Source organism: Centrocercus urophasianus, unplaced genomic scaffold, assembly GCF_019232065.1.
Source record: "Centrocercus urophasianus isolate 14NV4802_14NV808 unplaced genomic scaffold, USGS_Curo_1.0 seq_9, whole genome shotgun sequence".
NCBI lineage: Eukaryota > Metazoa > Chordata > Aves > Galliformes > Phasianidae > Centrocercus > Centrocercus urophasianus.
In genome coordinates, this window is record NW_024885532.1 from 33386115 (window position 1) to 33412621 (window position 26507).

At 44.7% G+C, this 26507-nt stretch overlaps 1 protein-coding gene across 3 annotated transcripts; it reads left to right on the forward strand.

Annotated features, from left to right (window-relative positions):
* Window positions 1–12935: 12935 nt before the first annotated feature.
* LOC122171556 (gap junction beta-6 protein) lies at window positions 12936–23710 on the forward strand. Of its 3 annotated transcripts, none has more exons than XM_042839221.1 (3): window positions 12936–13041; window positions 13265–13376; window positions 21867–23710. In XM_042839221.1, exon 3 carries the CDS (start codon window positions 21889–21891, stop codon window positions 22678–22680), a length of 792 nt encoding a protein of 263 aa, XP_042695155.1. In that variant the 5' UTR covers window positions 12936–13041; window positions 13265–13376; window positions 21867–21888; the 3' UTR covers window positions 22681–23710. The 3 variants fall into 3 exon arrangements, with proteins under 3 accessions (XP_042695155.1, XP_042695156.1, XP_042695157.1); XM_042839222.1 differs by having other exon boundaries at window positions 13265–13332; XM_042839223.1 differs by lacking the exons at window positions 12936–13041; window positions 13265–13376 and adding an exon at window positions 13443–13460.
* Window positions 23711–26507: the final 2797 nt, after the last annotated feature.

The following is a 26507-nucleotide window of genomic DNA, read 5'->3' on the forward strand; positions in this document are numbered from 1 at the left end:
AACTGCCACACAACAGTCCAGAGGTGATAAGTCGGTGTGTACTGCAAAGGGGATGTGGTCCTGTGGGCAGGACAAAGAGTGCAGAAGCCCACCCATCACTGAGCTGGGTGGGATCAGTGGTGGGGGTCCTCCCTTGGGGGCAAACCAGATTGCTGAATGACAAGGAGAGAGGTTCTCCTGTAAACTGAATGTGTCCAACATACAGACCTGTAAGAGCCAGGAGATAAGAAGTCTTCCCACAGCCTGAGTCAGCTCTGTTGCATATTACCACACAGATTACCACACAGACATGCAGCCAGAGCAGCAGAAAAAAATGGAGATTGCATCCTTCAGGATCCACGGGTGTTCCACAGGCCTTCCTGCTGCTATAGAAATTGACATCATCACACCAAACTGGGTAAAGCAGAGGGTGTGACGGTCCTGTGTGACTCCTGTGTTGCCCAACATCTTCCCACTCAGTTGGTGGTGCTGGAGAGGAGATGTGACAAGAAGGCACTGGTGTAAGGGAGCATTTTGTGTGTTAGCCCAAGGTTCAGCAGGAGCAGCTGTGGCCCAGCGTGGCTTTGGTGGGATGGGCTATCGCCAAGCACTGAGCAGGCATTAGATGAGAGGCATTCACCAGCTACTGATAATCAATTGTGTTGGTTGAATGAAAACTCCTAGGTAATATTAACAAGCTCAACAGAACAGCCAGAATGATGCTAACAGTCACTGGCTGATTGCAGCACCCTATCTCTGAAACCTACACGCAATAGGAGATGGAAGATACTCCATGGGATTTCTGTGGTGACCTTCTGTGTATTGGCAGATATGCTTCTTACCTCTTTGGGTAGGATCTCATGGAGATCATGAAGCTTGAGTTAGAATCATAGAATCATAGAATCCTTAGAGATGAAAGAGACCTTTGAATGTCATCTAGTCCAACTCCCCTGCAATGAACACAGACATGCACAGCTTGATCAGGTTGCCCAGGGCCTGATCCAACCTCACCTTCAAAGTGTCAAGGGATGGAGCATCCACCACATCTCTGGACAACCTGTTGCAGAGCCTCGCCACCCTCATTATAAAAGTACTCCAGGTGATGTCTCATCAGTGCCTAGTAGAGGGGCAGGATCATTTCCTTGCCTAGTTGGCTGTGCTTCTTTGGATGCTGCCCAGGACACAGTTGGCTTTCTGGATTCCAAGAGCATGTTGCTAGCTCATGTCCAGCTTCCCATTCACCAGTATCACCAGGTCTTTTTGGCAGGGCTGCGCTCAGTCCTTTCACCCCCCAGCTTGTATTGGCAGTGAGGATGGTTTTGACTCAGGTGCAAGACCTTGCACTTGGATTTATTGAACCTCATTATGTTCTCTAGGGTCCACTGCTCAAACCTATCTAGGTCCCTCTGGATGGCATCCCGCCCCTCTGGTGTGTTGATCACACCCCGAAGCTTGGTGTCATTAGCAAAGTTGCTAAGGGTGCTCTCGACCCCACTGTCAATATCACTGATGAAGGTATTAGTAAGTATTAGTCCCAGCAGTGACTCCTCTGGGACACCACTCCAGGTGATCAGTTCAGTTGTACCTGACCTGTTAAGTACAGGCTACATTTTAAGAAAGTTGACTCTGATGAGACTGGCTCAGCTACACTGGGCCATTCTGCTTGGGGATCCTGGTGCTGAAGGAGAAGTTACCTCTGCAGCTTTTGTTCATAGAGACTGAGGATCATCACCAGAGGGGTGAGAGCTGGGAAGTCCCCTTCCTCCTTTCTCTTCCTGCAGAGCCTGGTAGCCCAGTTTAGTCATTCTCAGATGAGAGGAAGAGGGGAGGTCTGTCAGTACCTTCATTAGTCACAGCATCTGCACAGACTAGGTCTTTTTGAAGTTAAGCAAGTGCTGGGGCTGGGGACAATAGTGCTTGAGCTGGAAGATGATGCTGGTTTTCTGCTCAGCCCATAGCTGTCTTTCTGAGTCAGATTACCCAACTTGCGCAAGGAGTGTTTTCTCAGTGTTTTGCTTTTGAGATGCATCTGTGAGCACATGGTAGGAAGGGCTCCTCTTCAAAAACAGGAGCTGAAGAAAATCTTTCACTTGATATAAAACTGCTTCGAATCATCCCTTCAGAGTTGTGATCCATTTGGAGCATCTCACGGAAAGTGATTACCTTTCCACTGCTTTTAGCTGTTTAAACAATCAAAACAGTTGTGAGAACAGGCAAAAACTGTTGGTTTTGGCTTAAAAGTTGTCAAGTTCAGTGGCAAGTCCCAAGTGAGCAGCAGCAAGTTGTGTGAAGGAAAGACAACACAGGAGATTAAGAGCCACGATGCTCCCTGGAGCCTCCTTTACTCCTACCTCATGATGATTCAAGGTGACTGAACTCCTTCTTAACCCTACATGTCAGGGAACAGACAATAAACTAATTGTTTGATTAGTGTTTGACACTGTCCTGTGGAGGAAAATGGATTTGATGAATGGACTTCTCACAGGATATGGAATTGGCTGGATGGTCACACTCAGAGAGTTGTGGTCAACAGCTCACTGTCCAAGCAGAGATCAGTGACGAGAAGCATTCCTCAGGGATCAGTGCTGGGACCAGTGCTATTTAACATCTTTGTAGGAGACATGGACAGTGAGATTGAGTGCACACTCAGCAAGTTTGCAGGTGACACCAATCTGAGTGGTGCACTTGACATGTCCTAGGAAAAGGATGTCATCCAGAGAGACCTGGACAAGCTTGAGAAGTGGCCCACAGCTGCCTCATGAAGTTCAACAAGGTCAAGTAGAAGGTTCTGCACCTGGGATTGGGCAATCCCAAGTACAGATACAGGTTGGGTGAAGAATGGCTTGAGAGCAGCCCTGAAGAGAAGGATTTGGGGGTGTCAGTTGATGAAGGACTCAACGTGAGCTGGCAATGTGTTCTCACAGCCCAGAAGGCCAGCCGTATCCTGGGTTGCATCAAGAGAGTTGTGACCAGCAGGCCGAGGGAGGTGACTATTCTCTTCTAGTCTGGAGTAGCAGTGCCCCATCTGGAGAACTGCGTTCAGTTCTGTGGCCCCTGACACAGGAAGGACATGGAGCTGTTGGTGCGGGTCCAGAGGAGGGCCATGAAGATGGTCAGAGGGCTGGAGCACCTCCTCTATGAGGACAGGCTGAGAGAGCTGGACCTGTTCAGCCTGGAGAAGAGAAGGCTCCAGGGGAACCTTATAGAGGCCTCCCAGTACCCAAAGGGGGCCACCCTGAAGAGGAGCTTTTTATAAGGGCAGATAGTGACAGGATGAGTGGAAATGGTTTTAAACTGAAAGAGGTAGATTTAGACTAGATATTAGGAAGAAATTATTTATTGTGAGGGTGGTGAGACACTGGCCCAGCGAGGCTGTGAATGCCCCCTCTCTGGAAGAATTCAAGGCCAGGCTGGGTGGGACTTTGAGCAGCCTGGTCTAGAGGGAGGTGTCCCTGCCTATAGCAGGGGGTTGGAACTAGATGATATTAAAAAGTCCCATCAAAACCAATCCATGCTATGATTCTATGATATGATTCTATTATTCTATAGTAGTGAACATTCCCTTTGACTCTCTGGTGGAGTTTCCACACTGCACCACTAGAGAGACTTGCTTTCAGTGTTTGGCTAAAGACGTTAAGGAATGTATGACACCTGAGGACAGCAGTGACTTTCATCACTTATTTTTATCACATGGGTTTGAGACAGATGAGACATGTAAGTAGATGAATGCCTTCTTATGGAAATAGTCCCTCAGAATGATTTTGTGGATGTATAAAAACTTCAACCAAAGTTCAGGTCACTGGGGCAGCAGTGAAAACAACCAGGTGGAGATCTGAAGACTGACATCAATTGTTAAGAAGGTCAGGAATGATATTTCTTAGATATGGTCATTTACCATGTGAAAATACTAAGGTAATAGATAGCATTTGAAGTTCTTATGACTATACGTTTACAAACTGATGAGGCAAAAATTATTAATATACTGCATAATAATCGTTTTTAATGAAAGGAAGAATGGTCCATGATTGTAACATGAATAAATGTATAAAACATATGTGAAAGCAGTGAGATCATGTAATTATGCAGTTTCTATAAGTAGTGATGGAAATAACCATGTAAGAAGAGAGCAAAATGCTTGGAGCTAAGTGACTCCAGAACTGTGTGGCTTTTTCTTTCTTTCTTTCCCACTGGGAAAACTTTTTTTCTTTCCCACTGGGGCTTTTTCTTTGCACTCCATAAGTTCCTGTATACTCTTGGTCTCCAAGGCTAAATCCTGCAAGCCCATGTCAACTCATATTTAATATTTAATATATACAACATCTGTCCTGCATAAAACAGTTGCAAACATTAAATAGCAAATAATGATGGTGCAGGAAATTAGGCAAATTTTCAGAGGGAGAACAACTTCTTGCAGTATTCCTGAATAGTTTCAGTTTCAGTGTGAAACTGAAGTAGCTGAAATGGAGGGGTGTACATAATTACTCTGCCTGACTGAGCCAGTAAGGAAAATAGGCAGCCTGTGTGTTTATATCGCACTGCATTTTCACCCAAATTCATGTTTCTTATAGACTGTAAAATGGTTACAAGTACAAATGGTTAAATTCCTTTGGCCAAATTCTGCTGTTATCTACATCTAGATGTTGCTTCTTGGCTTTTGCAATCTCATGTGCATGTGTGTGTAAGGAATGTAAGAATCAAGCTAATTTAATTTTCTGTGACCCATGTAGAAGCCCTTGGCCTAACCCCAAAAATTCCTCTGAGAGACCTCCCCAGCAAGGCCCCTCTTGTCCCTTGGAAATTGGCCCTATTTCAGTCAGGCCTAACAATACTTTCCAAAGGAGAGGTGTTCTGTGGCAGAGAAGATAATTACCAGCATGATTTAATGGAAAATGTTCAACCCTTGAATATACTGTGAAAAGAATGGGTTTTCTTTGCTAATATGCATATCTAAGGTAACGTGTGTAGGGTCTGGCTTTTTCAACTTGCTGTACAAATGTTAGCTAAGGGTTGTCATGCTAGGTGTCCTGCAATCTTAAAGATTTTCTTCTATGACATTACTAAGGAAATATAAGAGGATGCTGTGGTGGAAAGGGAAATTGTGGAAACTGTTGCTGCTAATGAGCTCCATAGCCCTGGAGCAATGGGGTGAAGCCATGCTCCCACCCACTGATCCTCTCCCACCAGGACAATCCAGGAAAAAGTGTTGCTCTTCACTACAATTCTGTAATTTGAAATAGGGAGGAAGAAAAACCACAGAATAAAGAGAGAGAAAGAAAGACAAGTCTTCAGATTTCCAGATGGGGCAAAAAAGCTCAGCTACCTCCATATCTGTACAGAGTACTGCATTGCAATACTATGACCACCACCATCTCTCAACACACTGTGCAGGGAAGCAGCACCACATGCCTCAGACCAAGCTGCCAGCACTGCGCCTGCCTGTTGTGTAAGGTAGCACAACTGTTTCAAGGGAAAGGGTGACCTCTCCAAGCTACGCACACCATTCATGGGGAAAGGGAGAGCCATGTCACCATGCAGCAGGCAAGAACTTAGATGTAAGTCCATTGAAATGGTTACATCCAAACTTCTTTGTTTTTCTATTGGAGATAAAATCACTTGCATAAACAATCTTGTAGAAGGTTTTGTTTGTTTGTTTGTTTTGTGGTTAATTCTTTATCTCCCGCCTTCTCTTTATTAAAATGTATTGACATCAGGACAGTAACATCAATGCAGTGATAACAGTGAAAACCTTAGATAACACTGTAGTGAAGTGACTTGCAGATTATCTTCATCTATTGTTTCTGAAGGAAAAATTTAGTGCTTCATATCAGTGTTTTCCCAAACCACAGAAGTCTCTGAAGTGTAGGGTGGGGCTGAGAAAGGGAACAACTTTAGGCTGCTATTAGCATTTTAGAAAAGAACAAAACGCCTCACATCAAATAAAGGTGAATGGCCATAAATACTTTCTTTATGCTGCTGTCTCTGCAGCTGTTGTTCTTGCCACAGGAGTGCTTTGGGAATACAAGTGGAAAGACTGACTCTACACTCAAGGGCAGTTGTCCCCATCTCCTTCTTTCTTTTCTTCAAAAGCCCAGAGCTTCTGTCTTTTACGTGTTTCTGCTCTGCAATGTGATGACTTTTTAATGGAACCACTCCTAGAAAGGTGCTTTTCCAGTTTGGAATATGTCAAGAAGAATCTGACACCTGCCAACTTCAGAGCTTGTTTTAATGTTATTTTAATCATCATCATGAAGAATGAAATTGTCTGTGCCCAGTCCTGTTCTCATAAAGTTTTGTGATTGATTTGGCAGTACCTTTTATGAGAACGGGACTGGATCGTGCCTATATATGCTAGTAATGGGAGAAAGATTGCCTGTATCTGTATCTTCTGGCAAGCCAGATGACCTTTGTAAACCAGGTAAATGTGCTGAAGCCCAAAACAGGAGGACCTGCAAAGATGAATTCAAAGGAGGTCACTTATAAAGGGGAGAGAATTAATGTTAGATCAGCAGGGATGTGAGTGAGTTGCATCAACAAGGGTACACAGAAGTTGTTTGTCCTACTCGGTCTACCATGCTGGGTTCTCCCTTAGAGAGTCACTCATCTGTATGAGCCTGCAAGAAAAAGAAATAAACCAAAGTGAATTTGTATCTGAAGGAGACAGAGGTGTATTCTTCTGCTGAAAACAAAACTTGAGTGGTTGATTTGCCAAAGACCCAGCTGTCCCAAAGCTTCATCCAAGGTTCCTGGCTATCTGACATCAAAGGGTCTGGCATCTAAAAATCTGAAGGGTCAGAACAAAAACCTAGGAGTGCAATGGCTTTGGCACATGTGATAAGCAATGCAGAGACATGTTATTTCTCTGCAATGAAACTGAAGAACATGAGTAAAAAACTCCTGCAGGCTAGAGGGAAGTGTTAGATGAGGAGGCTGGAGATATGTCTTTGTAGACAATGAGTTTCTTTCTTGAAGAAAACATTGGCATATTAGTGAAAGGAGAAAACCAGAAGAAGGATGGGCAACCCATCCTAAATCTGTTCGTGGTAATACAGAAGAAGTTTTGTCACTGATAGATGGGATACAGTTCTTTACAAAGAGAGTGGTGAGGTGCTGCAACAGGCTGCCCAGAGAGGCTGTGTCCCTGGAGGTGTTCAAGGCCACATTGGATGGGGCCCTGGGCAGCCTGGTCTAGTATTAAATGGGGAGGTTGGTGGCCCTGCATGTGGCAGGAGGGTTGGAGATTCACGATCCTTGAGGTCCCTTCCAACCCTGGCCATTCTGTGATTCTGTGATACAGCCGAGCACTGGTACAGCCAAGCAGTCCTTCCTGAACTTTCTTTCAAGGCACTTAAGAGGGAAAAGAAAAAAAGAGAAAGTGGGTAAATACAAGTGAGCAGAGGCCAGGAAGGGTAATGAGGCTCAGAGGGGCTGGTCAGTGCGAAGCCAGGAAACGTGTGCTCACACAGGATTGTGTGTACTGGTCTGATAGCGTGGCCAAAACTGACTTTACCTGCCCATACTGATTGAGGTGGCCAAGGGGAAGCCTGGATTCACTCTGGTCATTGCTGTAAACCAGACCTTATAGCTGGACACACCTACTCTGAAAAAAAGCAGCTCCACTTGCAAAAGTGTGTCTATTTCTTGCATGGATGACAGATGGGGAGTGGAGCAGAATAGAGGACAAAAGAGAGCAAGAAATACATATTCCTCATTTTTCTGCTGACTGGTCACAGAGGAGCACACAGAGGGATAAGAGAAGCAGATCTGGGGAGACTGCAGAATGGACTGAGGGCAGGAGATTGGAGGGTCAATGAGAAACCTGAACCATCATCAGGACATGTTAGGTGAAAACTATAGAGTGGTGGAATATGTAACAGAGATAAGGAGCAATTACACTGGACATAGACATCTCAGGGCAGGGAAGAAAGAAAGAAAATGTTGCCAGGGAGCTGGCAGCAAGAGGAGAGGCTTCTGTGAGATACCTTAAAGGAAGGGAAAGTTGGGTACTGGCAGCTGGTGGAAGTGAAGGGAAAGGAGAGCCCTGGATAAGTGCTGCTGCCTGAGTAAGACTGCTAGGCAGAAAAGGATTTAAAAAAAATAGAAATCTATTATAGAAAGGACATCCATAGAATCATAGAATCATAAAACAGCCTGGGTTGAAAAGGACCACAATGATCATCTAGTTTCATCCCCCCTCCTATGTGCCAGGTTGCCAACCACCAGACCAGGCTGCGCAGAGCCACATCCAGCCTGGCCTTGAATGTCTCCAGGCATCCACAACCTCCTTGGGCAACCTGTTCCAGTGCGTCACCACCCTCTGAATGAAAAACTTCCTCCTAATATCTAACCTAAACCTCTCCTGTCTCAGCTTAAGACCATTCCTCCTTGTCCTATCACTGTCCGCCCACCCTCGTAAACAGCTGTTCCCCTTCCTGTTTATATGCTCCCTTCAAGTACTGGAAGGCTTATGAAGTATCCTATCCTCATTCCTATGAAGAATCAAGCAAGCAAATGCAAAGTCTTTGGGGAAGATCTGGAACAGATTTACAGATTTACGGGAATGAGTAGAAAGACTGGTGAGGCATTGGCACAGGCTGCACAGGGAGGTGGTGGAGTCACTGTCCCTGGAGGCATTTAAAGAAAGGGTAGGTGTAATACTTAGAGACGTGGTTTAGTGGGCAATATTGGTGGCAGTGGACAGTTGGACTAGATGATCTTAAAGCACTTGTCCAACCTTAATGATTCTATGATTCAGTGCAACAGAGAAGGTTTCTGTGGGACAGTGGCAAGAGGAGGAAGGCTGGAGGCAGGTTCAGAGCAAAAGCCAGGAAAAAACAGAGAAGGAAGGAAAGGATTAGAGGATGACCTCGTTGGGCTGAGGAAAAGCTACAGGGAGAAAATGGAGAAGCAGGAAGGGAACAGAGGCCGTGGCTAGAGATCAGGTCCTGGGAGAAGATTGGGTTGGTGCAGGGGAAGGGGAAGGGGCAGATCATATATGGGCTATGAGCAGTGATCTGTACTGGCAGCCAGCGGCAGGAGTTTGCTTATTCAGCAAGTGAGGTGGTAATTAATTAAATCAAGTCAGGCAGCAATCAGTCAGTTAAATCGGGTAACAATGACTCAATTAAGTTGAACTGGGGAACAATGAACTTATTACATCAAACCAGAGAACAACGAACTGATTAAATCAGCTGGAAGCTCCATCATACATCCGGAGCCAGGGCTAGCAGCCATGGGAGCAGAGGAACTGATTGCAGTGCCTGCTCCAGGAGAAACATCACAGCAGTGACTGAGCATCGTGGCCAACAGCCCTCCTTGTCCCCTTTGCCCAGAGTGAGTGAAGGACACAGCAGTGTAAAGCTGGTCTGATGAAACACTTGTAATAAACCAAACAGGTAGGGAGATAGAAGCTGTCAGCTTCCACATTAGCAATAGCTTTGAGAAAATTACTGGGCTGCTAAGGATGGAGAAAGCCTGCCTTTCAAATCTGGGTGATGCTGATATCCGGAGCTGTCAGCTTAAGGAATCAGCTAAGAGATGGGTGTCTACAGGTGATTTAGGCTGCCCTACCCAGGGTGCATGGCAGTCCACTTTCCAACGATGAGCATGGCTTTTGTACAAGAACAGCCATGCTTATCCATTTTGAGGTAAAAATGCAGGTTGTCCTCAGTCAGGCTGTTCACCTACTGGCAGCACTAAGAAATGTTTTCATCCCCTTTCACTGGTCTCCCGTATCATTCAGGTTTGGAGTGTTGTTCTGCCTTTTCTGTGCCTCCTATCTGCACAAGCAGAGAACATCACTGAGCTCACTGAGTTACCTTACAAGAAAGTACATGGTCCAATGTGTGTCTTGGGATACTTCATGAATATTGGTTAAGTGAAAATAAAAGAGGGAAGGTGTCCTTGGTGAGAAAAATCAGAGGACAAAAGGATATGAATGATGGTCATTTGCACCATTACAAAGAGTGTAATTCTAATGGCTCCGAAGAAGTACCCGTGAGGTATGTGCTGGCAGGAGAAGTACATAGGCACTTGTACAGTACAAATCCTTGGGGAGCTGCAGTGGTTTAATGAACAACTATATAATACAGGCAATCTTTATGATAGTACAGTGTCACTAAAGTAATTACATTAGAAAGGAAGTGACTCTTCGGGTTTAATTTCTGAACAGATGAGGACTCCGGATTTCCAGAGTCTATGTAAATCAGGGCTAACATAATCCCTATGTGAATGTCTGCCAGTAAATGAAACTGAAAATAAATGGTAAAAAAGAGCAGATTCTTGAGCTGTGTACAGTAGAGAAAGTACTGGATTCAAGATATCGTATATTTTATCAGCCTGTTGTTTCCTAATAAAATGTGCCACAACAGAGCACTCACTTTGAGGTGTGCCTGCACAACACTTTCACACTGAAGCACCGGAGGTAATTCTGTTTCCCCCTCTATCTGAATGGCTATTACCATCAGAATGCTGCAAGAGTGTAATTGGAGATGTGAAGGCTCAGAGGGGAACCAAAAAGCTGCAGGTAGAAAAAATTCCCATTTCGAGTGCTCATCTCAATTTTGGAACAGCAATCTGCCTGGAAAAGATATATCCTGGTGAATTTTTTTCTCCTTTGGCATGGAATTTCTGAGCCCTGTCACTTTATTTTTCCTCTTTGATTACATGTCAATAATACATGATTTCTATCTTCTTTCCTTCCTTCCTTTTCCCTTTTTAACTTAAAAATTAAGCAGTGAATTTATATGTATTTATGCCTCAGCCTTATCAAGCCATGCTTCTTCTAAAACATTCCTCATCTGTGAAGAGACAAATACAATTTAATTCTAATTAATTCTAGTAACAATTACTAAATATATTTAAACTTTTTCTCGTAAGATTGTAACTAGGAAGCCCTTTCAATATTCCTTAAATTCCAGCGCTCTTGCACACATCTCTCAGCCCCAGCATCAGTACTTACAATCAAACAGCATGTTGGCACCACCAGGTTGGAGAGGCAGCATCTGGCGCTGTAAGCATGTGGGAAGATGAAAAAAGGCCTGGTGGAGCAGAGCCTGGCTCCCTAAGCACCCATGCTTAGGGACATTGTGGTTCCAACCACAGAACCACTTCAGTAACAACATCTCCTTTTGGAAATGCAGAACATCAAATAAGTTTTCTTTTTGTCTTTTCCTGCCAGAGCTGTGGGTTTCTGCTCTGGAATCCAGGCCAGGTGTTGGCATTGGAGAGCAGCACCTCCCTGAAGGCAGACAGGACAGGACTGCTCTGCCCTGCTCATGGCTCTTCTCCTGCAGGTAACTGCACAGTAAGAAACACAGTCTTGACTCCTCAAGTTCCTCATCATACTTCTCTCTCTATAAAAAAACCTTTTTTTGGCAGCAAATGCAGATTTGCAAACAGCACAAACTCAAAATCTTCTCTGCAGCTAAACATACCCAATGTTTAGCGGGAAGCTTTTTGAGCTGGGAATGACATAAAGGGCATATGTATGGCTTTTTCAAAGTCACTGAGTTGAGCTGGAACATAGCTGGTAAGGGAGAGACTCACAGGTCCCTGTTGTCTCCTCCAAAGCTCTTCTCCCATAGGGCGGTGGGCTCCCCTTATCAAAGCATGGCCGCATGGCCCCGAGCCGCCTCCCTTCCTGAAAGGCACTGTGCTGTGCGCATGAACCCTGAACACACCCCAGTGCAACTCCTATGGAAGTCAGTGAGCCAGGAAGACTCAGGCCTCAGGTATTTACTGCCAGTCTGGCTCAGCATCGCACACCTTGGGCCTCCAGCTGTGCACTGACCTGTCTCTGTCTGAAACTGATGTGGATGCAGTGCGGGTGCTGAGCAGTCTGAGAGGAACACAGGCCCTGCTTGGAGCAGATTGGGCTGGAGACGTTTGGAGATCTCCCTGACATGAACATGCCTGTGGTGCTAAAGCGCAGGCTGCAGGGAGCTCCGTGAAGAGTGGTAGATGATGAGTGCCATGGAGATGGAAGGCAATACTTAAACCAAAGCTGGCAGCAATTTCTTATCTATCACATGCAAGGATTGAGTTGCTTGTGCTAGACAATGAAATGAGCCATTGACTTCTGCCAAAGATTTTCACTGGAACTGTTTTTATTCCGGAAAGTGGAGATAAGGGGCAGAAGAATTTAGCTGGAAAGGCTTTGTCACCTGATCCATCACTCTGTGTCCTCAGTGAGTGCGAACACATGTCCAACCCTGAGATGCGCTGCTGCAGTTGTACCATGTGCTTTCCCCAGAAATTTGGGTAGAGCATTAGCAACCGTTTCTCTAATTAGACATGTATGTGTGGAGGAATCAAGGTTTCAGATTTCTGAACCCCAAGGTTATGACAGCAAAGCTGTAATGGAAACAGAACAGTGTGCAGAGTGGGTCCTGCATGGATACGGAGCTATGGTGTGAGGAGTGCACAAGCTGCCAGGAGCTGCAGCTGCATTTCAGGGACCCTTCAGAACATTCTCACAAAGCCAGCAACCATTGGCTTTTCTGCTATCATTTGCCAATCACAACTTCCACGAGGAACAGAGCCTTCCAAATACCAGGATTTGACAAGACAGCATACGGTTCCATTATGTTACACGCACAGTTACCCTACAAAACCCACGTTTGCCATCATCTCTCTATGGGTTTGCTCCAGCACCTTTTTTTGCTGTATTTTCCCCCATTGCCCCAGGCCTCGCTCTGCCTTCCTGCCCTTTGCCTCTGCCCTCTCCCCCTCTCCTCATAGTCCTGCGCTCGATGCCTCCCTAGGCGGGATGGCTACGGAAGGGGCTGCTCAGGGAAGGGGCGAGACCCCCATCGCGGGCTCCACTGTCCCCGCACAGCCGGGCCCCGCCGGGATGGGCGCTCCCGGCCCGGCTCCGCCCCGAGCACTCCGCGAAGGAAACCCGCGCGGGTGGAGGCGGGCGCGGGGCGGGCTAAAAGAGGCGGCAGGTGAACGGGGAGGGACCTTAAAGCTGCGGGCCGGGAGCCTGGGGCCGGCTGTTCCTGTGGCACCGCACCGCTGAGCCCGGGTGCTGGCCCCGAAGGGGTCCCGGCAGCGCTGAGGCAGGTGAGGGGAGCGGCGGGAGGAAGGGAGGGCGGGTGAGGGGGAGAATGAGGCGGCGGCGGCAGGACCCTGCCCCGCGGTGGGGCTCATTGCTTCGCGCCCCGCTTCCTCGTCCGCAGCCTGCGGGGCAGCGAGGGGGCCCCGGCCTTATCGGGAGTGCTTTTCTCGGTCACTACTGTCTATTTAACTCCTAACAGCTCTTCTTCTCATCCCCAATCTCTCTTAGTGAGCGCGTTATGTGAAGTGCCCGAGCAGCTGCGGCACCGAGCGAAATAAAGGCTTCCGCAATTGCAGGTAATTCACGGCACACCTACGGACGTTCGGAGAGCTGCGCCGAGGTAAACAGCTTGCAGCGAACTGACAGGTCCGGCGATCGCGCGCTGGAAGCATTCCTCAGAGCTACGGGGGAGCGGAGCTGAGCCGTGAGTCAGAGCACGGCGCTGCGGCTGGGAGCACGGCGCTGCTCCTGCCGACCCGGCCCGCCGCTCCCCCACTTTTGTTGAGGAATCTCTTCCTTAAGGAAAATCTCCGCCGGTTGGTGAGGCGTTACTGGGACAGTCAGTGGGAAGCTGGCGGAGGCATAGCTCCCACAGGCGCTCAAGGAAAGGCGGGGACGTGGCTCTGAGGGACGTGGATAGCGGGCAGTGCTGGCGCTGGGTGCCTGGCTGGGACGGGTGGTCTTAAGGGTCTCTTCCTGCTTTAACGATTCTGTGATTTTATGAAATATTCCAAGGGAGCAATCAGAGGGTGGTTAGAGGACAAGGAGCCTTTTATCTCGAGTGCTCTTGTAAGCCAAGTTGCTGTGCTTTTATCACTAATGAGCTGTGGCTTGTGTGCAGTCATATCTAGGTCTGGGCCTGGCTTGTGGCTGGGTTTACCACAAAGTCTGTGTGCCCTGGGTTGAAAGTAGCATCAGCTAGTTTCATTTTTGATTTTCGTTAATGAATTTCTGTGGTTTCTATTATCTCTTGGTCTCTGTTGCTCAGCCTGCTTGCCTTGAAATAAGGCAGGAAAAGCAGCATGGAGGAAGACTGTAGATTTAGCTCAGAGACAGGTCAACAGTGAGTCAGGCTTCAGTCTTCTGCAATGAGCTCGAAGGAAGCACCTTTGTGTCCAGTTAGGGATTGCAGTATGACTTTTCTAGATGGGGTTTGCGTATGTTTGCAGAGCCATGATGATATTCTTCTAGCACACATTCTTTGAGACTTCAGTCCCCAGGACTGCCAGTCTGGTAACTGGTGGTATAAGGACTATGTGTCACAGAGCTTAAAATGGAGCAATAAAAAAGCATGGCTTCTGATGCATCTCTGGAAGAATCCATTTTTTCATGACAGGGCCACTTCTTCCAAATTACTGAACATTGGACTTCTGCCTGTGTTGTTTTGCATGCCTTTAAGTCTAACCAGGGTGAGATTACTTGGCAGACTCATTGAACTGGTGCAAAAAGTGAAAAAGGTGCAATAGAATATCTCAGTATCTAGGAAAACAGCAGTACTTTGAGGTACACTTAAGTTACTGCACAAAGTTATTGCAGAGATTCAGCTGTCAGCAAAAAGGGCGCTTTACAAATGGTGCTTCTTGTTGTTATGTGAATGGGGAAATAAAAGATGTCAGAAACTTCAACAAACGAGAGCATGGGTTTAATTTTTGTTTTTCTTCAGATATTTTTTCCTTGTTCTGTTCCTCACGGCTCTTAATTGCTGTTAATGATGACTGGTGGCTTATCTGAAAGGATACCCCACTCTTGCCTGACTAAGTACTGTTTTGTATAAAGGAAAATCTGAAGTGATGATGTATGAGGATACAGTGCTGTTAAAACAAGAGGAATATGAACAATATAGAAATGCAGCAATTAGTTACTAAAGGGAAGCTGAAAACAATTTTTTTTCCTTTTGTATCTCATATGTAGTTCTTCCTGCCATAGACACTTTTAAAAGGAAAAAGTTGATTTTTATCTCTACTTTCACTGAAAGAAATACTGACAAAACGCACACTGAAGGAAAAGCTGCATTCCACTGTAAAATAGTGATGATGTTTCCATAAAGGTTCAACCCCTCTCTGAGGAAGCAATCTGCCCGTCAGAAATCCTGTGAGGTGGGAGTGGGTGTATTTCCAGGAACACATGGTGAATCTGTAGAGAGAATGTGGGTGTATGCCTAAGCCTGGTATTGTTGTTGTCTTTTACAAACCCAGACAAATAGTACTGCTACTTTTGTATCTGGGGGCAATGCTAAGTGCACGTAAAACTTTATTTAGAGTTTGGGAAATAGGACACTCACATCAATGAAGAAATAGTCCTCAGGAATTTGAATCCCTTTCAAAGCAAGGGCTGTTAAGCACTCTTTTTTTTTTTTTTTTTTTTTTTTTTTTTTTTCCCCTGTAAACCTTTCCTTCAAAAATTGCTGAGGGGCCAAATTCTAGTTGGAATTCTTCAATCTTGTCATACCTTCGAGCATGACCAACCTTTCTGATGTCTTATTTTCCACAAGTGGAGTGAATTTCATGCAGAGGTGTTCTGGAGGATGATAATTCTCCACTTGCAGTTGTAGGGTAGTGAAATAGCCATGGATATTTCCAAACCTGCTTGGAAAATGGCTTGGGAGGACGTAAGGGCATGAAATAGGGTAGTCATGATGTGGTCAGTGTGGGGCTGAATCCTCAATGCTCTTGTTATTTACTTAGCGTATGTTTTTAATACTACATGCAGATTGGGTAGTGACCTGTTGTTTTAAAGGCTGTAGATTTTCTTACATGAGGCTTAGAGCAAACAATGTATCCTGTTGGGATATTTTTGAGTAGAAGAAAACACAATGCTTGCTGTGTTCAGACCTGCAACTGTCAGAGGTTTCCTGTTCCTGATTAGTCTTGGCCTGTTCTTGTGTCAAATCAGATATACTGTAACTCCTACCTGTCTTGGCTCTTCTGTTGCTCTCCAGTTTCCACTCTGATGTGGAGATAGGTGCTCAGAACAAAGCTGCTGGAGAGCTGCACGGGCTTTTGGGATTGTTAGACTGATCTTTTGATCCTTATTCAACTTCTTAGTAGAACTGTTGATTCTTGAAAGAGTGTGCAGTTGAAGCACCCATGTTTTTAATATACTGCAGTAAAATTAAAATAGCTGGAAGCTTCTTATAATAGTGACATGAAAGGATTTCAGTTTGCCCGAGTCAGAGTTCAAAGCTGCATCTTCAAGTGTGAACTCTACACTGCAGCTGTCATAATGGGAGGAGCTGTGCTCTCTCTTAAGTAACCAGTGTTTAGAATGGTTCAATTTAAGCTCTGTATTTCAACTTTGAAATAGTGCTTATCACTCTTGGTCCACTGATAACGAAGTATGACTCTCTGAAGTGTCCAATTGTAGAGGAGCACTTCAGAACAACCCTGTGAGAAAGTGAGATCTTGCTATCTCATTTAATGTCTGGGGAACTAAGGTGTGGGGTAGCCTTAAAGTTAAGTAGACAGTCTGGGAGAGTCAGCAGGTAAGTGTTGTCGCCTGTGTGCTGGCCTTCCTTGCTGAGATCAAGGGATGCTGTCTTCGGAAGATATTGATCTAATATATATTTATGAGAAGCTTCTTAGACTCCATCCTGACGATGTTGTTCTGTGTTGAAGCTGCTGCTCTCAGGCTTCTGATTTCCTTCTTTATCTCCAGCTCGGATCAGGACCAGTACATTTTGTTTAAAGATTATCTCAGCTGAGGTACTCCTGGGTTGGATGAAGGGACATTTGTCTTCGCAGACTGCTGATCTTATACCAATATCTAGAAGCACTTTGCACTGGTGGCTGCTGGTACCCTACACTGAAATTCTGATAGGAGTGGAGACACTGTGAACAACCTCTGCATTTCTGTTTGGTTCCCTTAGAATAATAAATTGGACCATAGCAGAGGAGTGTGCAGTCTTTGAATTTATACGTGCTGTGGGCTACTTCCTGACTGGATCCCTTAGATGTTCCTATAGTGCCTACAACATGACTTTTTTGCCTTGTTAATATCCTATAGCAGTAAGTTCCACAGTGTGTTTGTGAAAGCAATGCAGCTTCTGTTGTTTCTACCTTTGCTCTGCACTCTGTGGTTTGCTGAAGCCATGGATTTAACCATTGACTAATGATTATCTGGTATACCAGTCCTTACCAGAGCAGAGCAAAAACACCTGCAAGCAGCTGTGTGCCTGAAGTGCTTGGTGGTGGTGTGATGGGGGGGGGAATTTTAGTGGGTGCATGCAGAATGCCGTGGTGGTTGTTTAATGCAGGGTGACAGGAACTAGTTTAAGCAGTAAGCAGTCTGGCAGACCAGAGCTCAAAACCTGCCCAGCAGCTGGAAAACTGCAGAAATAGGTAATTCTATTTCTCCTGCTGTCTGGCCTTCTAATGGTGCCTGAGCCCACTGGGGGAAGAACTGTGTGCCTCTCCATGTGTTGTGTGGTCATGTAGAACCATTTCCTGCACTGCCAGCTCTTTAGGTGAGAGTAGTGACATCTTACGATCATTTTTATCTCCTGCTGTAATAGCTGTGCTGTCCTGCTCCTCTGATTTCTCAGATGGAGGAACAGAAGGTTCAGCCAGTAGAAGAACAGATTCATGAATTTGTTTGGTTACCACAGTCTCATTTCAAAATGCACTCTAAATGCTTCATCTACTCGAGTTTACTACCTTATCTTCTGTTCTTCTCATCTTCCTCCTTTATCTTCAGCCCATATTCCCACTGTACTTTTTTTCTTTTGTCCCAATTTCACCTGGCTTTTCATGTCTTAACTTATTCCTATCCAGTGCTTTACTTCTGAGATGAGCAAATACTGTCTACACACTGTAATTTCTGTGTGCATTTAAGTGGATTGGCTCACACAATTATCTGTAAGAGTTAGCAGCCATCAAAGGGAAGTCCTTTTCCTGCTTTCGTTTCCATTGCTCAGCCAGACAGTTAATATTTTACTTACTAGTAAGGAGGTCTGGAAAGCAAGCATTTGAAAGAAAGATAACCTGCAGTGGGGATCAGCACCCTACCTTTTTTTAGGAAACTAGGAATAAATGAGACATCACATCAGTACACAGTAAACTAGGAGTGAATGAGACTTCACATCACTGCAGATAGCCCTGACCTGATGTCTGGATGGAGTGGTCTGTGAAGGGCCATACTCAGTTAACTTACATTCTGCTTTGGTCACTGTCTATTTATTGAATGAAAGGTGGGCGCTTCAGTGGTTTATGAATTGCCTTTATCTCTCAGTAACACAGTTTAGAGTATCTAATATTAAAAGTCAGGGAAAACCAGGTCCAGAGTATCTGGGTAGGGTTTCAGCTGCTTAAATATGGCCTTGCAGTCTCAGCTGTTCTGCTCTTCAAGAACTTCACTGAGTGCAGTATCTGATCAGTGCTTATATCAGTCTCCTGAACTCCTCAGAAGTCACATGCCTTTCTGCTAGCATAAAAGCAAGTCAGGCCATGAGGGTAGAACAAGGAGGGGCAAAGGTTGGTGACTAGCTCAGCAAGCAGCAGGAAGAATGGGATGGTAGCAGGTGGAGTGGGAGAGATTGCTGGAGGAGTTGGAAGGTGGGTGGGAGTAGTGAAGAGGGGAATGTTTGGGTGGATATGAACGTCAAAGGGCTTTGGGAAGGAGTGGAGATGGCCCTGGGAGGGTGTCCTGTTTTACTTGCCCATCAGGTCAGATTAGGAACAGCTGTCTCTCTGAAGTGCAGTGGCTTTTTCTGCCTGCATCCAGGTACAGACGTAGTTTTGTTAGGGTTGAAACATGATATGCTCTCAGTGGAGATGGAACAGTCAGGTGAATGGTGTAGTTTCACAATATCTTGAAGAAGCATCCCTGCTAAGGGCAACACCCTCTTTTCCACTAGCTGCTCATTCTGATGCTTTGCAACGTGCAGTTTGTTTTAAAATGACACTCTTTCCAAATGGTTTGTAGAGTCTGTGTGCTAAAGCAGAATATGGAAATGGGTCAGGTTGGAAAAAGAAAAAAAACAACAATGTACCAGTACTGGGAATAACGTCTAAACAAACCAGTTGGCTTCTGGGTTATAATGTACCCTCACAGTGCTGCAGTGGATGGAGAACTGCATTGGGACCAGGCAGTGATGGGCAAGTGTCTGTATCCAGCTCTGCCACTAAAGACAGGGTATCCTTTAAGTACACCCTGAGGCACTTGTATTTTGGTATCTCGTTCTTCACAGGGAGACAAGAAGTACAATTGTACATGGAAACAAGTTCTTGGGAAGCTGTAGCAAAAGAAAGGCAGCAGCACTGGTTTACAGTGAGGCAAGAAAGTATAAGAAATGGGGCTCATGAGAAGGGAATATGCAGTTCCTTCTTCTCATCTTCTCGTATTTATGGAGATGGCTGATTAAAGAGGGAACAATGACAGAAGAAACCCAAGTTGTTAGATTTAAAGAGTGGGTAGATGAGGCGTAATGCTGCAGTTCATGTGGTAACTGTCTTCCATAGGACTTAGAACTGTGGTGCATGAAGGTATTTCTAATCAGTGCTGAGGTATGTCAGTCATATCATTAGTTCCATAGTAGCAACGTGCACATTAGTAAGAGAACATGAATATCAGTCGTAAAGCTGTAACTTTTCCTCTGCTTCAGTTCTTCAGTTTGATTATATGATGATCTGGTTTAAAAAAAAAAAAAAAAAAAAAAAAAAAAAAAAAAACCACCTGATTTGAGCAATTTAAAATAAGACAGCAAAAAGAGGGGTAGAGTCAAATATTTTAAAATCTGTTTTGTAAGTATCTCTGGTGTTCAGAGTCCTTCCCGTGCTCTCATGTGCTAACCTGCAGAGACTTCCTCTATATCCATATGCTGATGAAATATACAGTTTATGTTTGGGAGGAAAAAAACCCAAAACATGATAGGAAGGCAGCTCTGCAACCAGGACTCTTTTCAGACAGATGCAGAGGTAATATCTCACACTGCATCCCACAGGAGAGTCAGAATCGGGAAAGGTTTCTTACAGTCTCAAGGAAATCTTGCCCTTCTTCCACCCCACTCTTTCTGCTCCTGAAGTAACCCCACACAGTCATCCAAGATGACCTGGTAAAACATGTTTTCGGCAACCAGAACCTTCCAATAAGCCAGGAAAGAAAAAACCCTTTGTTCACATCATGATCAGACTTCTTCATTTTGCCAGAGCTGTCGTGTTCTTTGATGCTTTGTACTGTTGTATGTGATTCATGAATATATGTAACCATTGTAAAGCAGGGAGGTTTTGACAGTGCTCAAAATGGAAGTGTGGTGCAGCAGTTGGGTCACACTGCACAACGAAGATAAGGAAGGTATATCTCTGCAGTATCTCAGAGTTGACAAAAATTGAATTACATCACAATAGATGCAGTGGGCTTTGCCAGCAGCAACAGAGCTGTTCTCTAGAACCCCTGGAGAAGTGTTTTTTGTTCATTAGTGCCCTGTGCCGCAACTGCCAAAGTAAGATGATCTCTGAGAGATGATAACATTCACAAACTTGAGAAATCAACCTCTTGATGAGAAATTCCAGAGCAAAGAGGTTGAGGAGCACTTCTGCCTCAGAAGCACAAGAAATGTTTTCTTAATTTCAGAGTAACATGCAAATTACCTCTCAGTAAATTCATTGGAAGGGAGAAGGGGTGTGAGATGCTTCTTTATGCCAGATGCAAATGCGTGTTGTGTGGATTTCTTCAGGTTCCACAAACAGTTGCAGTGTTCCTGTAGAGGTATGGGGCAGATAACAAATCAAAGGATTTTAGCTTTACAGTCATTATACTTTGAATTCCAACTACTGGAAATGCTCTTTCTGTTGCAGAGTCTCTGAGCTTCTGCTGGCCTGTCTGTGGACTTTGGCTTTCTCCCAGCTTCTGAAACTTCTCTCCTGTTTGAGGAGTAATGTACTTGTGTTACAAGGGAAGGTCATCTGGGTGGGCATGGGAATATGTCCTGTGCCTCAGTACCCTACACTGTCTTTTGTAGTTAGTGGAGAGGAACACAATTTTAGATAAACTTCATCGTGCTGATTTTAAACAAGATAAGAAAATAGAGATGAAACCTTGTCACAACCTATCCCCTCATGAAATTTTGGCTTTCTTTTCTGCAACAAGAGAGCTGTACAGCCACATCCTTAAAACTTCCTAAGGCAGGCAGTGCAGGCCTCCTCATGTAAGGCACAGAGCTTCCACAGCAGCTCCTTGAGGTCTGTCTTTATTGCTGGAATAATGTACTTTTGAAAATGTTGTTTATGCCCTGAAGCCAAGGATGTGCAAACTTGTCTCAGCTTCCTAAGTTTAGCTATTTTCTTCTCAAATGAAGTAACTAAGTTACCATGCTGGTTTTGTTTTTCAGTTTCTTTGATTTTCTGTAATTTTACAATAGAGCTTCTATCCCACCACCTGCTTCTTTCTGTTCACCTTGAGAATTCCAGAGGCTCTGAGGAATCTCTCATTCTGGTTACGTTTCACCATAACACGTACTTTGCTTTTGACTGTTGATATCATCTTCTGTTCTTTGCTCCTATTAGCAAAGCTTCTAGAAATTGTAGCTTTAAAATAAGGTCATTTTTTTACCAATTTCCCTTGTCTACTTCTTCTTACCGATGTGGATAGAAGTTTTCAGTTGCCAAATATGCCTAGCAGTCAGACAGATTCCCTTCACGTTATCAAGCAACAAAATGTCACCTGCTGATATTTGGTTACAGTGCCACTTTGACTGCTTGCCAGAAAGACCGTGTCAACCAGACGTTACCACAGCCTATGAATTATATTTACAATGTTGCTTTTATTTTATACTGTATGCTTAATAGTATTTTTTTTTCCCACCCTGATGAACCTTTTTCTTTTTATCTCGTCTTAGGTCATATCTTTAAAGCAAGACAATGGATTGGGGAGCTCTGCAGACCATCTTAGGAGGTGTAAATAAACACTCCACCAGCATTGGCAAGATATGGCTCACAGTCCTGTTCATCTTCCGTATCATGATCCTGGTTGTGGCTGCAGAGAGAGTCTGGGGGGATGAACAAGATGACTTTATCTGCAACACTTTGCAACCTGGTTGCAAGAATGTTTGCTATGATCACTTTTTCCCCATCTCTCACATCAGACTCTGGGCCCTGCAGCTGATCTTCGTTTCTACCCCTGCGCTGCTGGTGGCCATGCATGTGGCTTACAGGAGGCACGAGAAGAAAAGGCAGTTCAGAAAGGGAGACCAGAAATGCGAGTATAAGGACATTGAAGAGATCAGAACCCAGAAGTTTCGCATTGAGGGCACCCTGTGGTGGACGTACACTTGCAGCATCTTCTTCAGATTGGTCTTTGAAGCAGTCTTCATGTATGCATTCTATTTCATGTATGATGGGTTCCGGATGCCTCGCTTAATGAAGTGTAGTGCTTGGCCCTGCCCCAACACAGTAGACTGCTTTGTTTCTCGACCTACTGAAAAGACAGTGTTCACTATTTTCATGATTGCTGTGTCCAGCATTTGCATTCTTTTAAATGTGGCTGAATTATGTTATTTACTGACAAAATTTTTTCTCAGAAGGTCTAGAAAAGCTGGAAATCAGAAACACCACCCCAACCATGAGAATAAAGAAGAAACCAAACAAAATGAAATGAATGAGTTAATATCTGATAGCTGTCAGAACACAGTTATAGGATTCACAAGTAGCTAAGGTGGTGTCAGTGCTGGTATTCACTCTGAAAAGGGTGAATGTTATTTGTCTAATGGCTGCAAATAAAATTTGTTAAACAGCTTCTGTTGGGGAAGATTTAGATGTGTAGTGACAGGTGTCAGCTATGCACCTGTTGAGGAGGGAAAAAAAAAAAAAGGCAGCTTAAACATTTGAAAGTTGTGAGGATTAAATAGGAAATTGTATTTTCCTACAGATATCCTTACAAGGATGCTCTGACAAATGCACTAGTGCCTTTGTGTGGTTCCTTGAAAACGCTATGCAACAGCAATAAGAACAAAAGTCTTTCCAAGCTAGATGTGCTAATGTTTCAAACTGTTTTGTAATAAAGATAGTTTTTGATTGTGAACAGAAAATTAAAGTATTTTTGTAAAATCTAAGATTCCATGTTACTTAAGGTGTTACAGTAAGCAACAGACTGTGCTTTGTTTAAGCAGGTAATTGCAGATGAACCCTGCGCTACCATATTCATGGAGAGGAAATAGCAGTAGGCCACATCTTTACAGCTTTGCAAACACTGCTTGAGTCTGGATGAGTAACTTGAGGCACCTGCATCTGCACTGCTGGCTGTGGGGCTGTATGAAATCCCCACCACAGGTAGTGTGGAGAACTGGGGTAGCTAGCTTCTGAGGGCAGTGCTGTGCCTAAAAGCAGCATGGCGATACAGGTGCAGTCCAAGTAGACCTGCTTTTGACAACTAGCAGACCTGGTATAAGTATTCCTGTTAATCTTTTCATTGCATGCTGCCAGTTTTATAGGAACATACATAATTTTATGTAAATACTCCACTTAGCACATGTTTATTTCTCTAATGCATTTGCTGTATTTGTTTCCTTATGCTATATCACATCATTGAACCTTTTGCTTTTGTTAGCTATTTTTTTTTTCTTTTGTGGTAGACTGGTGCTGTTATGAAACTAGGGGCTCTTTGTTCTGGAAGACATGGGAAAGTATCTTAAACACTGGAAATGGAGAAAGTCTTCTGAATAAAAGGCAAACACTTTAAACTTTGGCAGTGAAGTGGGAGTCTATATGTGAATGCTAGTGAGAGCTTAAGCCAGACAAATGCTTATGAAAGGCTGCTTTTGAGCAAGGACTCTGCATCTGAAGTGTGCGTGGTTTGTATATTGCTCGTTCCCACCCAGAGCACTGATGTCCTAATTCTGTTATTCCCCCATAATTGAGGTAAGCACATAACCTGTCTGCTCAGGAGGATGGAGTTTTGGGATAGGTGTGCTGCTGAAAGTGAAGAATCCTGAAATGTCAAAGAGGTGGGTATAGCAGAGGACCCTAATTATGCTGTTTTATCTGTGCTTCTCCTGTTTTGCATCTCACTTTTCACCAGAGTATGTCATGAGTGCACTGTCCTCAGAGTTGTTCTTTTTTTTTATACTAGTGCAAGTGAATTAACCTCACTGCTTTTGTGCTGCAGAGCTACTTTTCTAAAGAGCTGCTACATGTGTCACTAGGAGCAGAGACTGCACTTAATGCATAAACCATCTTCAGTTTTAAGTTTTCCTTCTGTCACATCAGACTTTTACTTTGTGTATATGTGTCCACACTATAAATGGCTTCTGGCTTGTTCTTGCTTTATGTAGAACCTAATAGGCCCCTACATCTTAATAGGGTGCAGGGCCAAGCAACAGAGAGAAAATAGCTGGAGTCAACTCTGTCCTCAGAGAATGGATTTTGGTTGCCACTCTCTTCTTCTGGCGCACTCCTCAACTTCCTTGCCTTCACAGTAGTTTCTTTTCCAATCATTGTTATGAAAAGCTATTGACAGTCTTCTGGATATTTTTGCCAGCAAGCTAGAAGGTGAAAAAGCAGGTATGAAACTTTGTCTGCATGGTTGTACAGTTGCTGAAAGCCTTGTGGTTTCTCCAAGCTGCACGGGTTCCATGTATGGCTGTGACAATGGTCTAAACGTCTTTACTTCAATGGCTCTGTTTCTTTACAATGGGCAAGTTCAAGGTTTGCCCTGCTCAGCAAATTCTCCCCATCGTTCTGTTAAAGAACAAAGACAGAGTTCGGGCTTCATGCTATGCTGGGCTCAGGGTGCAAAGAGGCTACATTTGGTCCAGAGTTGTATTGCACAGGGCAGCCCTAGCTGTGGACTTTCATCCAGGGCATGCTGTGAATCACAGACCATATAGGGAATAGGAATGGAGATTGGTTAATGATTATGCATGATCATGCCTCATCTCATCATGTTGTGATCAAATTAAATAGACCTATGCTGGACGTCAGCAAAACCTAAAAAATATCTCAAGGCAACTGTGTTCTCCTCAGTTGGAGGGTGGGTGTTTTTGCTTGGTTTCTTACAAAGGGCATGCCTATTAAACCCCAAACTGGACGTAACTCTGTATATGGTATTTTCATTGTCCATTTACAAAAATTTTGAAAAGTAGTTTTTGTTCTAGTAGTTGAATTTTTCAAGAGTACCAGCTCCATAACCGTTGCAAGTTTAAGCCTGGATAAATGGGCAAAGCCTAAATGAAGAAAATGAGCATACGTGCTGCTTTGTGCATCAGCTGTGCTGTAAATGGGTTTGGGTTGGTTGGCTGTTTCACATGAGGAGTGCCTGATCCAGTGTCAGCACAAACAGCCCTTCTCCATTGCTGGAGTGCCCTGGCACCTGGGTGAGCTGGAAACAAATGTGCTGGTCCCTGCACCATGGATGGGAGCCAGAGCTTATCCAAGGCTGCACTTGTACAGATTTCTTGCCTCAGCAGAGTGCATCAGTTGTGACTGAGTTGTGTTGGGCTGTGATGTTTCTCATCACACTACTGTGCATCCTTGATCATGCAATCCTTTATCTGAAACGTCATCTGACTTTTGTAAGTGCCAAGTAAAAGTCCCTGAAATTTTCAGTGCCCTCTTAGTTGCCTTTCCAGCCCCACATCCTTGCAAGCTGGCTGAGGCTGCTCCTGGCCCTAAAGCACATCAGCTCACAGCCCTCCACTGTGCCTGCTGTTGCTCACACATCATCACTCACAGCCAGGGTCTCCAAAGTCTCTGCCCTGCCAGTCACCAGAAATTTATGCTGTGCTGGCATAAATTCAGCGAGTTTCTTTACTAGTAACTGGCTTAATTGTTCCTGCCCATCTCTGGCTGCACATCCCCACCCTGCGATTTTCCCCTTTGTTATGCCTGGGGCAAAGATTGCTTAAATTGGCCCAGGTGCCAAATGATTATTCACAACCTCTTAAGAAGCCCTCCTTAAATCCCCCCTCTTGCTTTCCTATCAGATAAGGAAGAGCCCTGACCAGCTCTGTGTCTGACATGTTCCACCCCCATTACACAAAACAGACATTGGCTCCAAACCCGCTGCATATCCTCCTCCATCTCTTTCTTCTGAGCCCAGCCTCCTGCAGCCTCAGTTTTGTCTGCTGACCTGATCCCAGCAACCTTGGATGCCAAAGACACAAAGCAGACCAGTGGTGGGATGCTCTGAGATTGCATTTCATTTTTCAAATTACTACCCTGACCTAATGCCAACCTGTGGATCCACACCAGATCAGAGTGAGCACAGGCATCCCAGCCCCACTGACAAGCAGGGACCCTGTAGACACACATCATGTCAACTGCTCATACTGCATCACCCCCCACCACCCTGCTGCAGTGGGCTGGGAAGCGTGCCACCAAGTTGAGGTGGACCTCACTTGCATCTTTGATTTTCTACATGCCACAGTTACCTCTATTTCCTACACTAAACAAAGGCTTTATTGCTGTACTTCTGAAATAAATCTATTTATCTTCTTCATAAAGGAACACTCCTTGCCCTGCTGGCTCTTCCCCTTGCTTCTTGC

Bases quoted from the DNA above. Each gene is read 5' to 3' on its own strand.
- LOC122171556 (XM_042839221.1), top strand. From the start codon at position 21,889: ATGGATTGGGGAGCTCTGCAGACCATCTTAGGAGGTGTAAATAAACAC.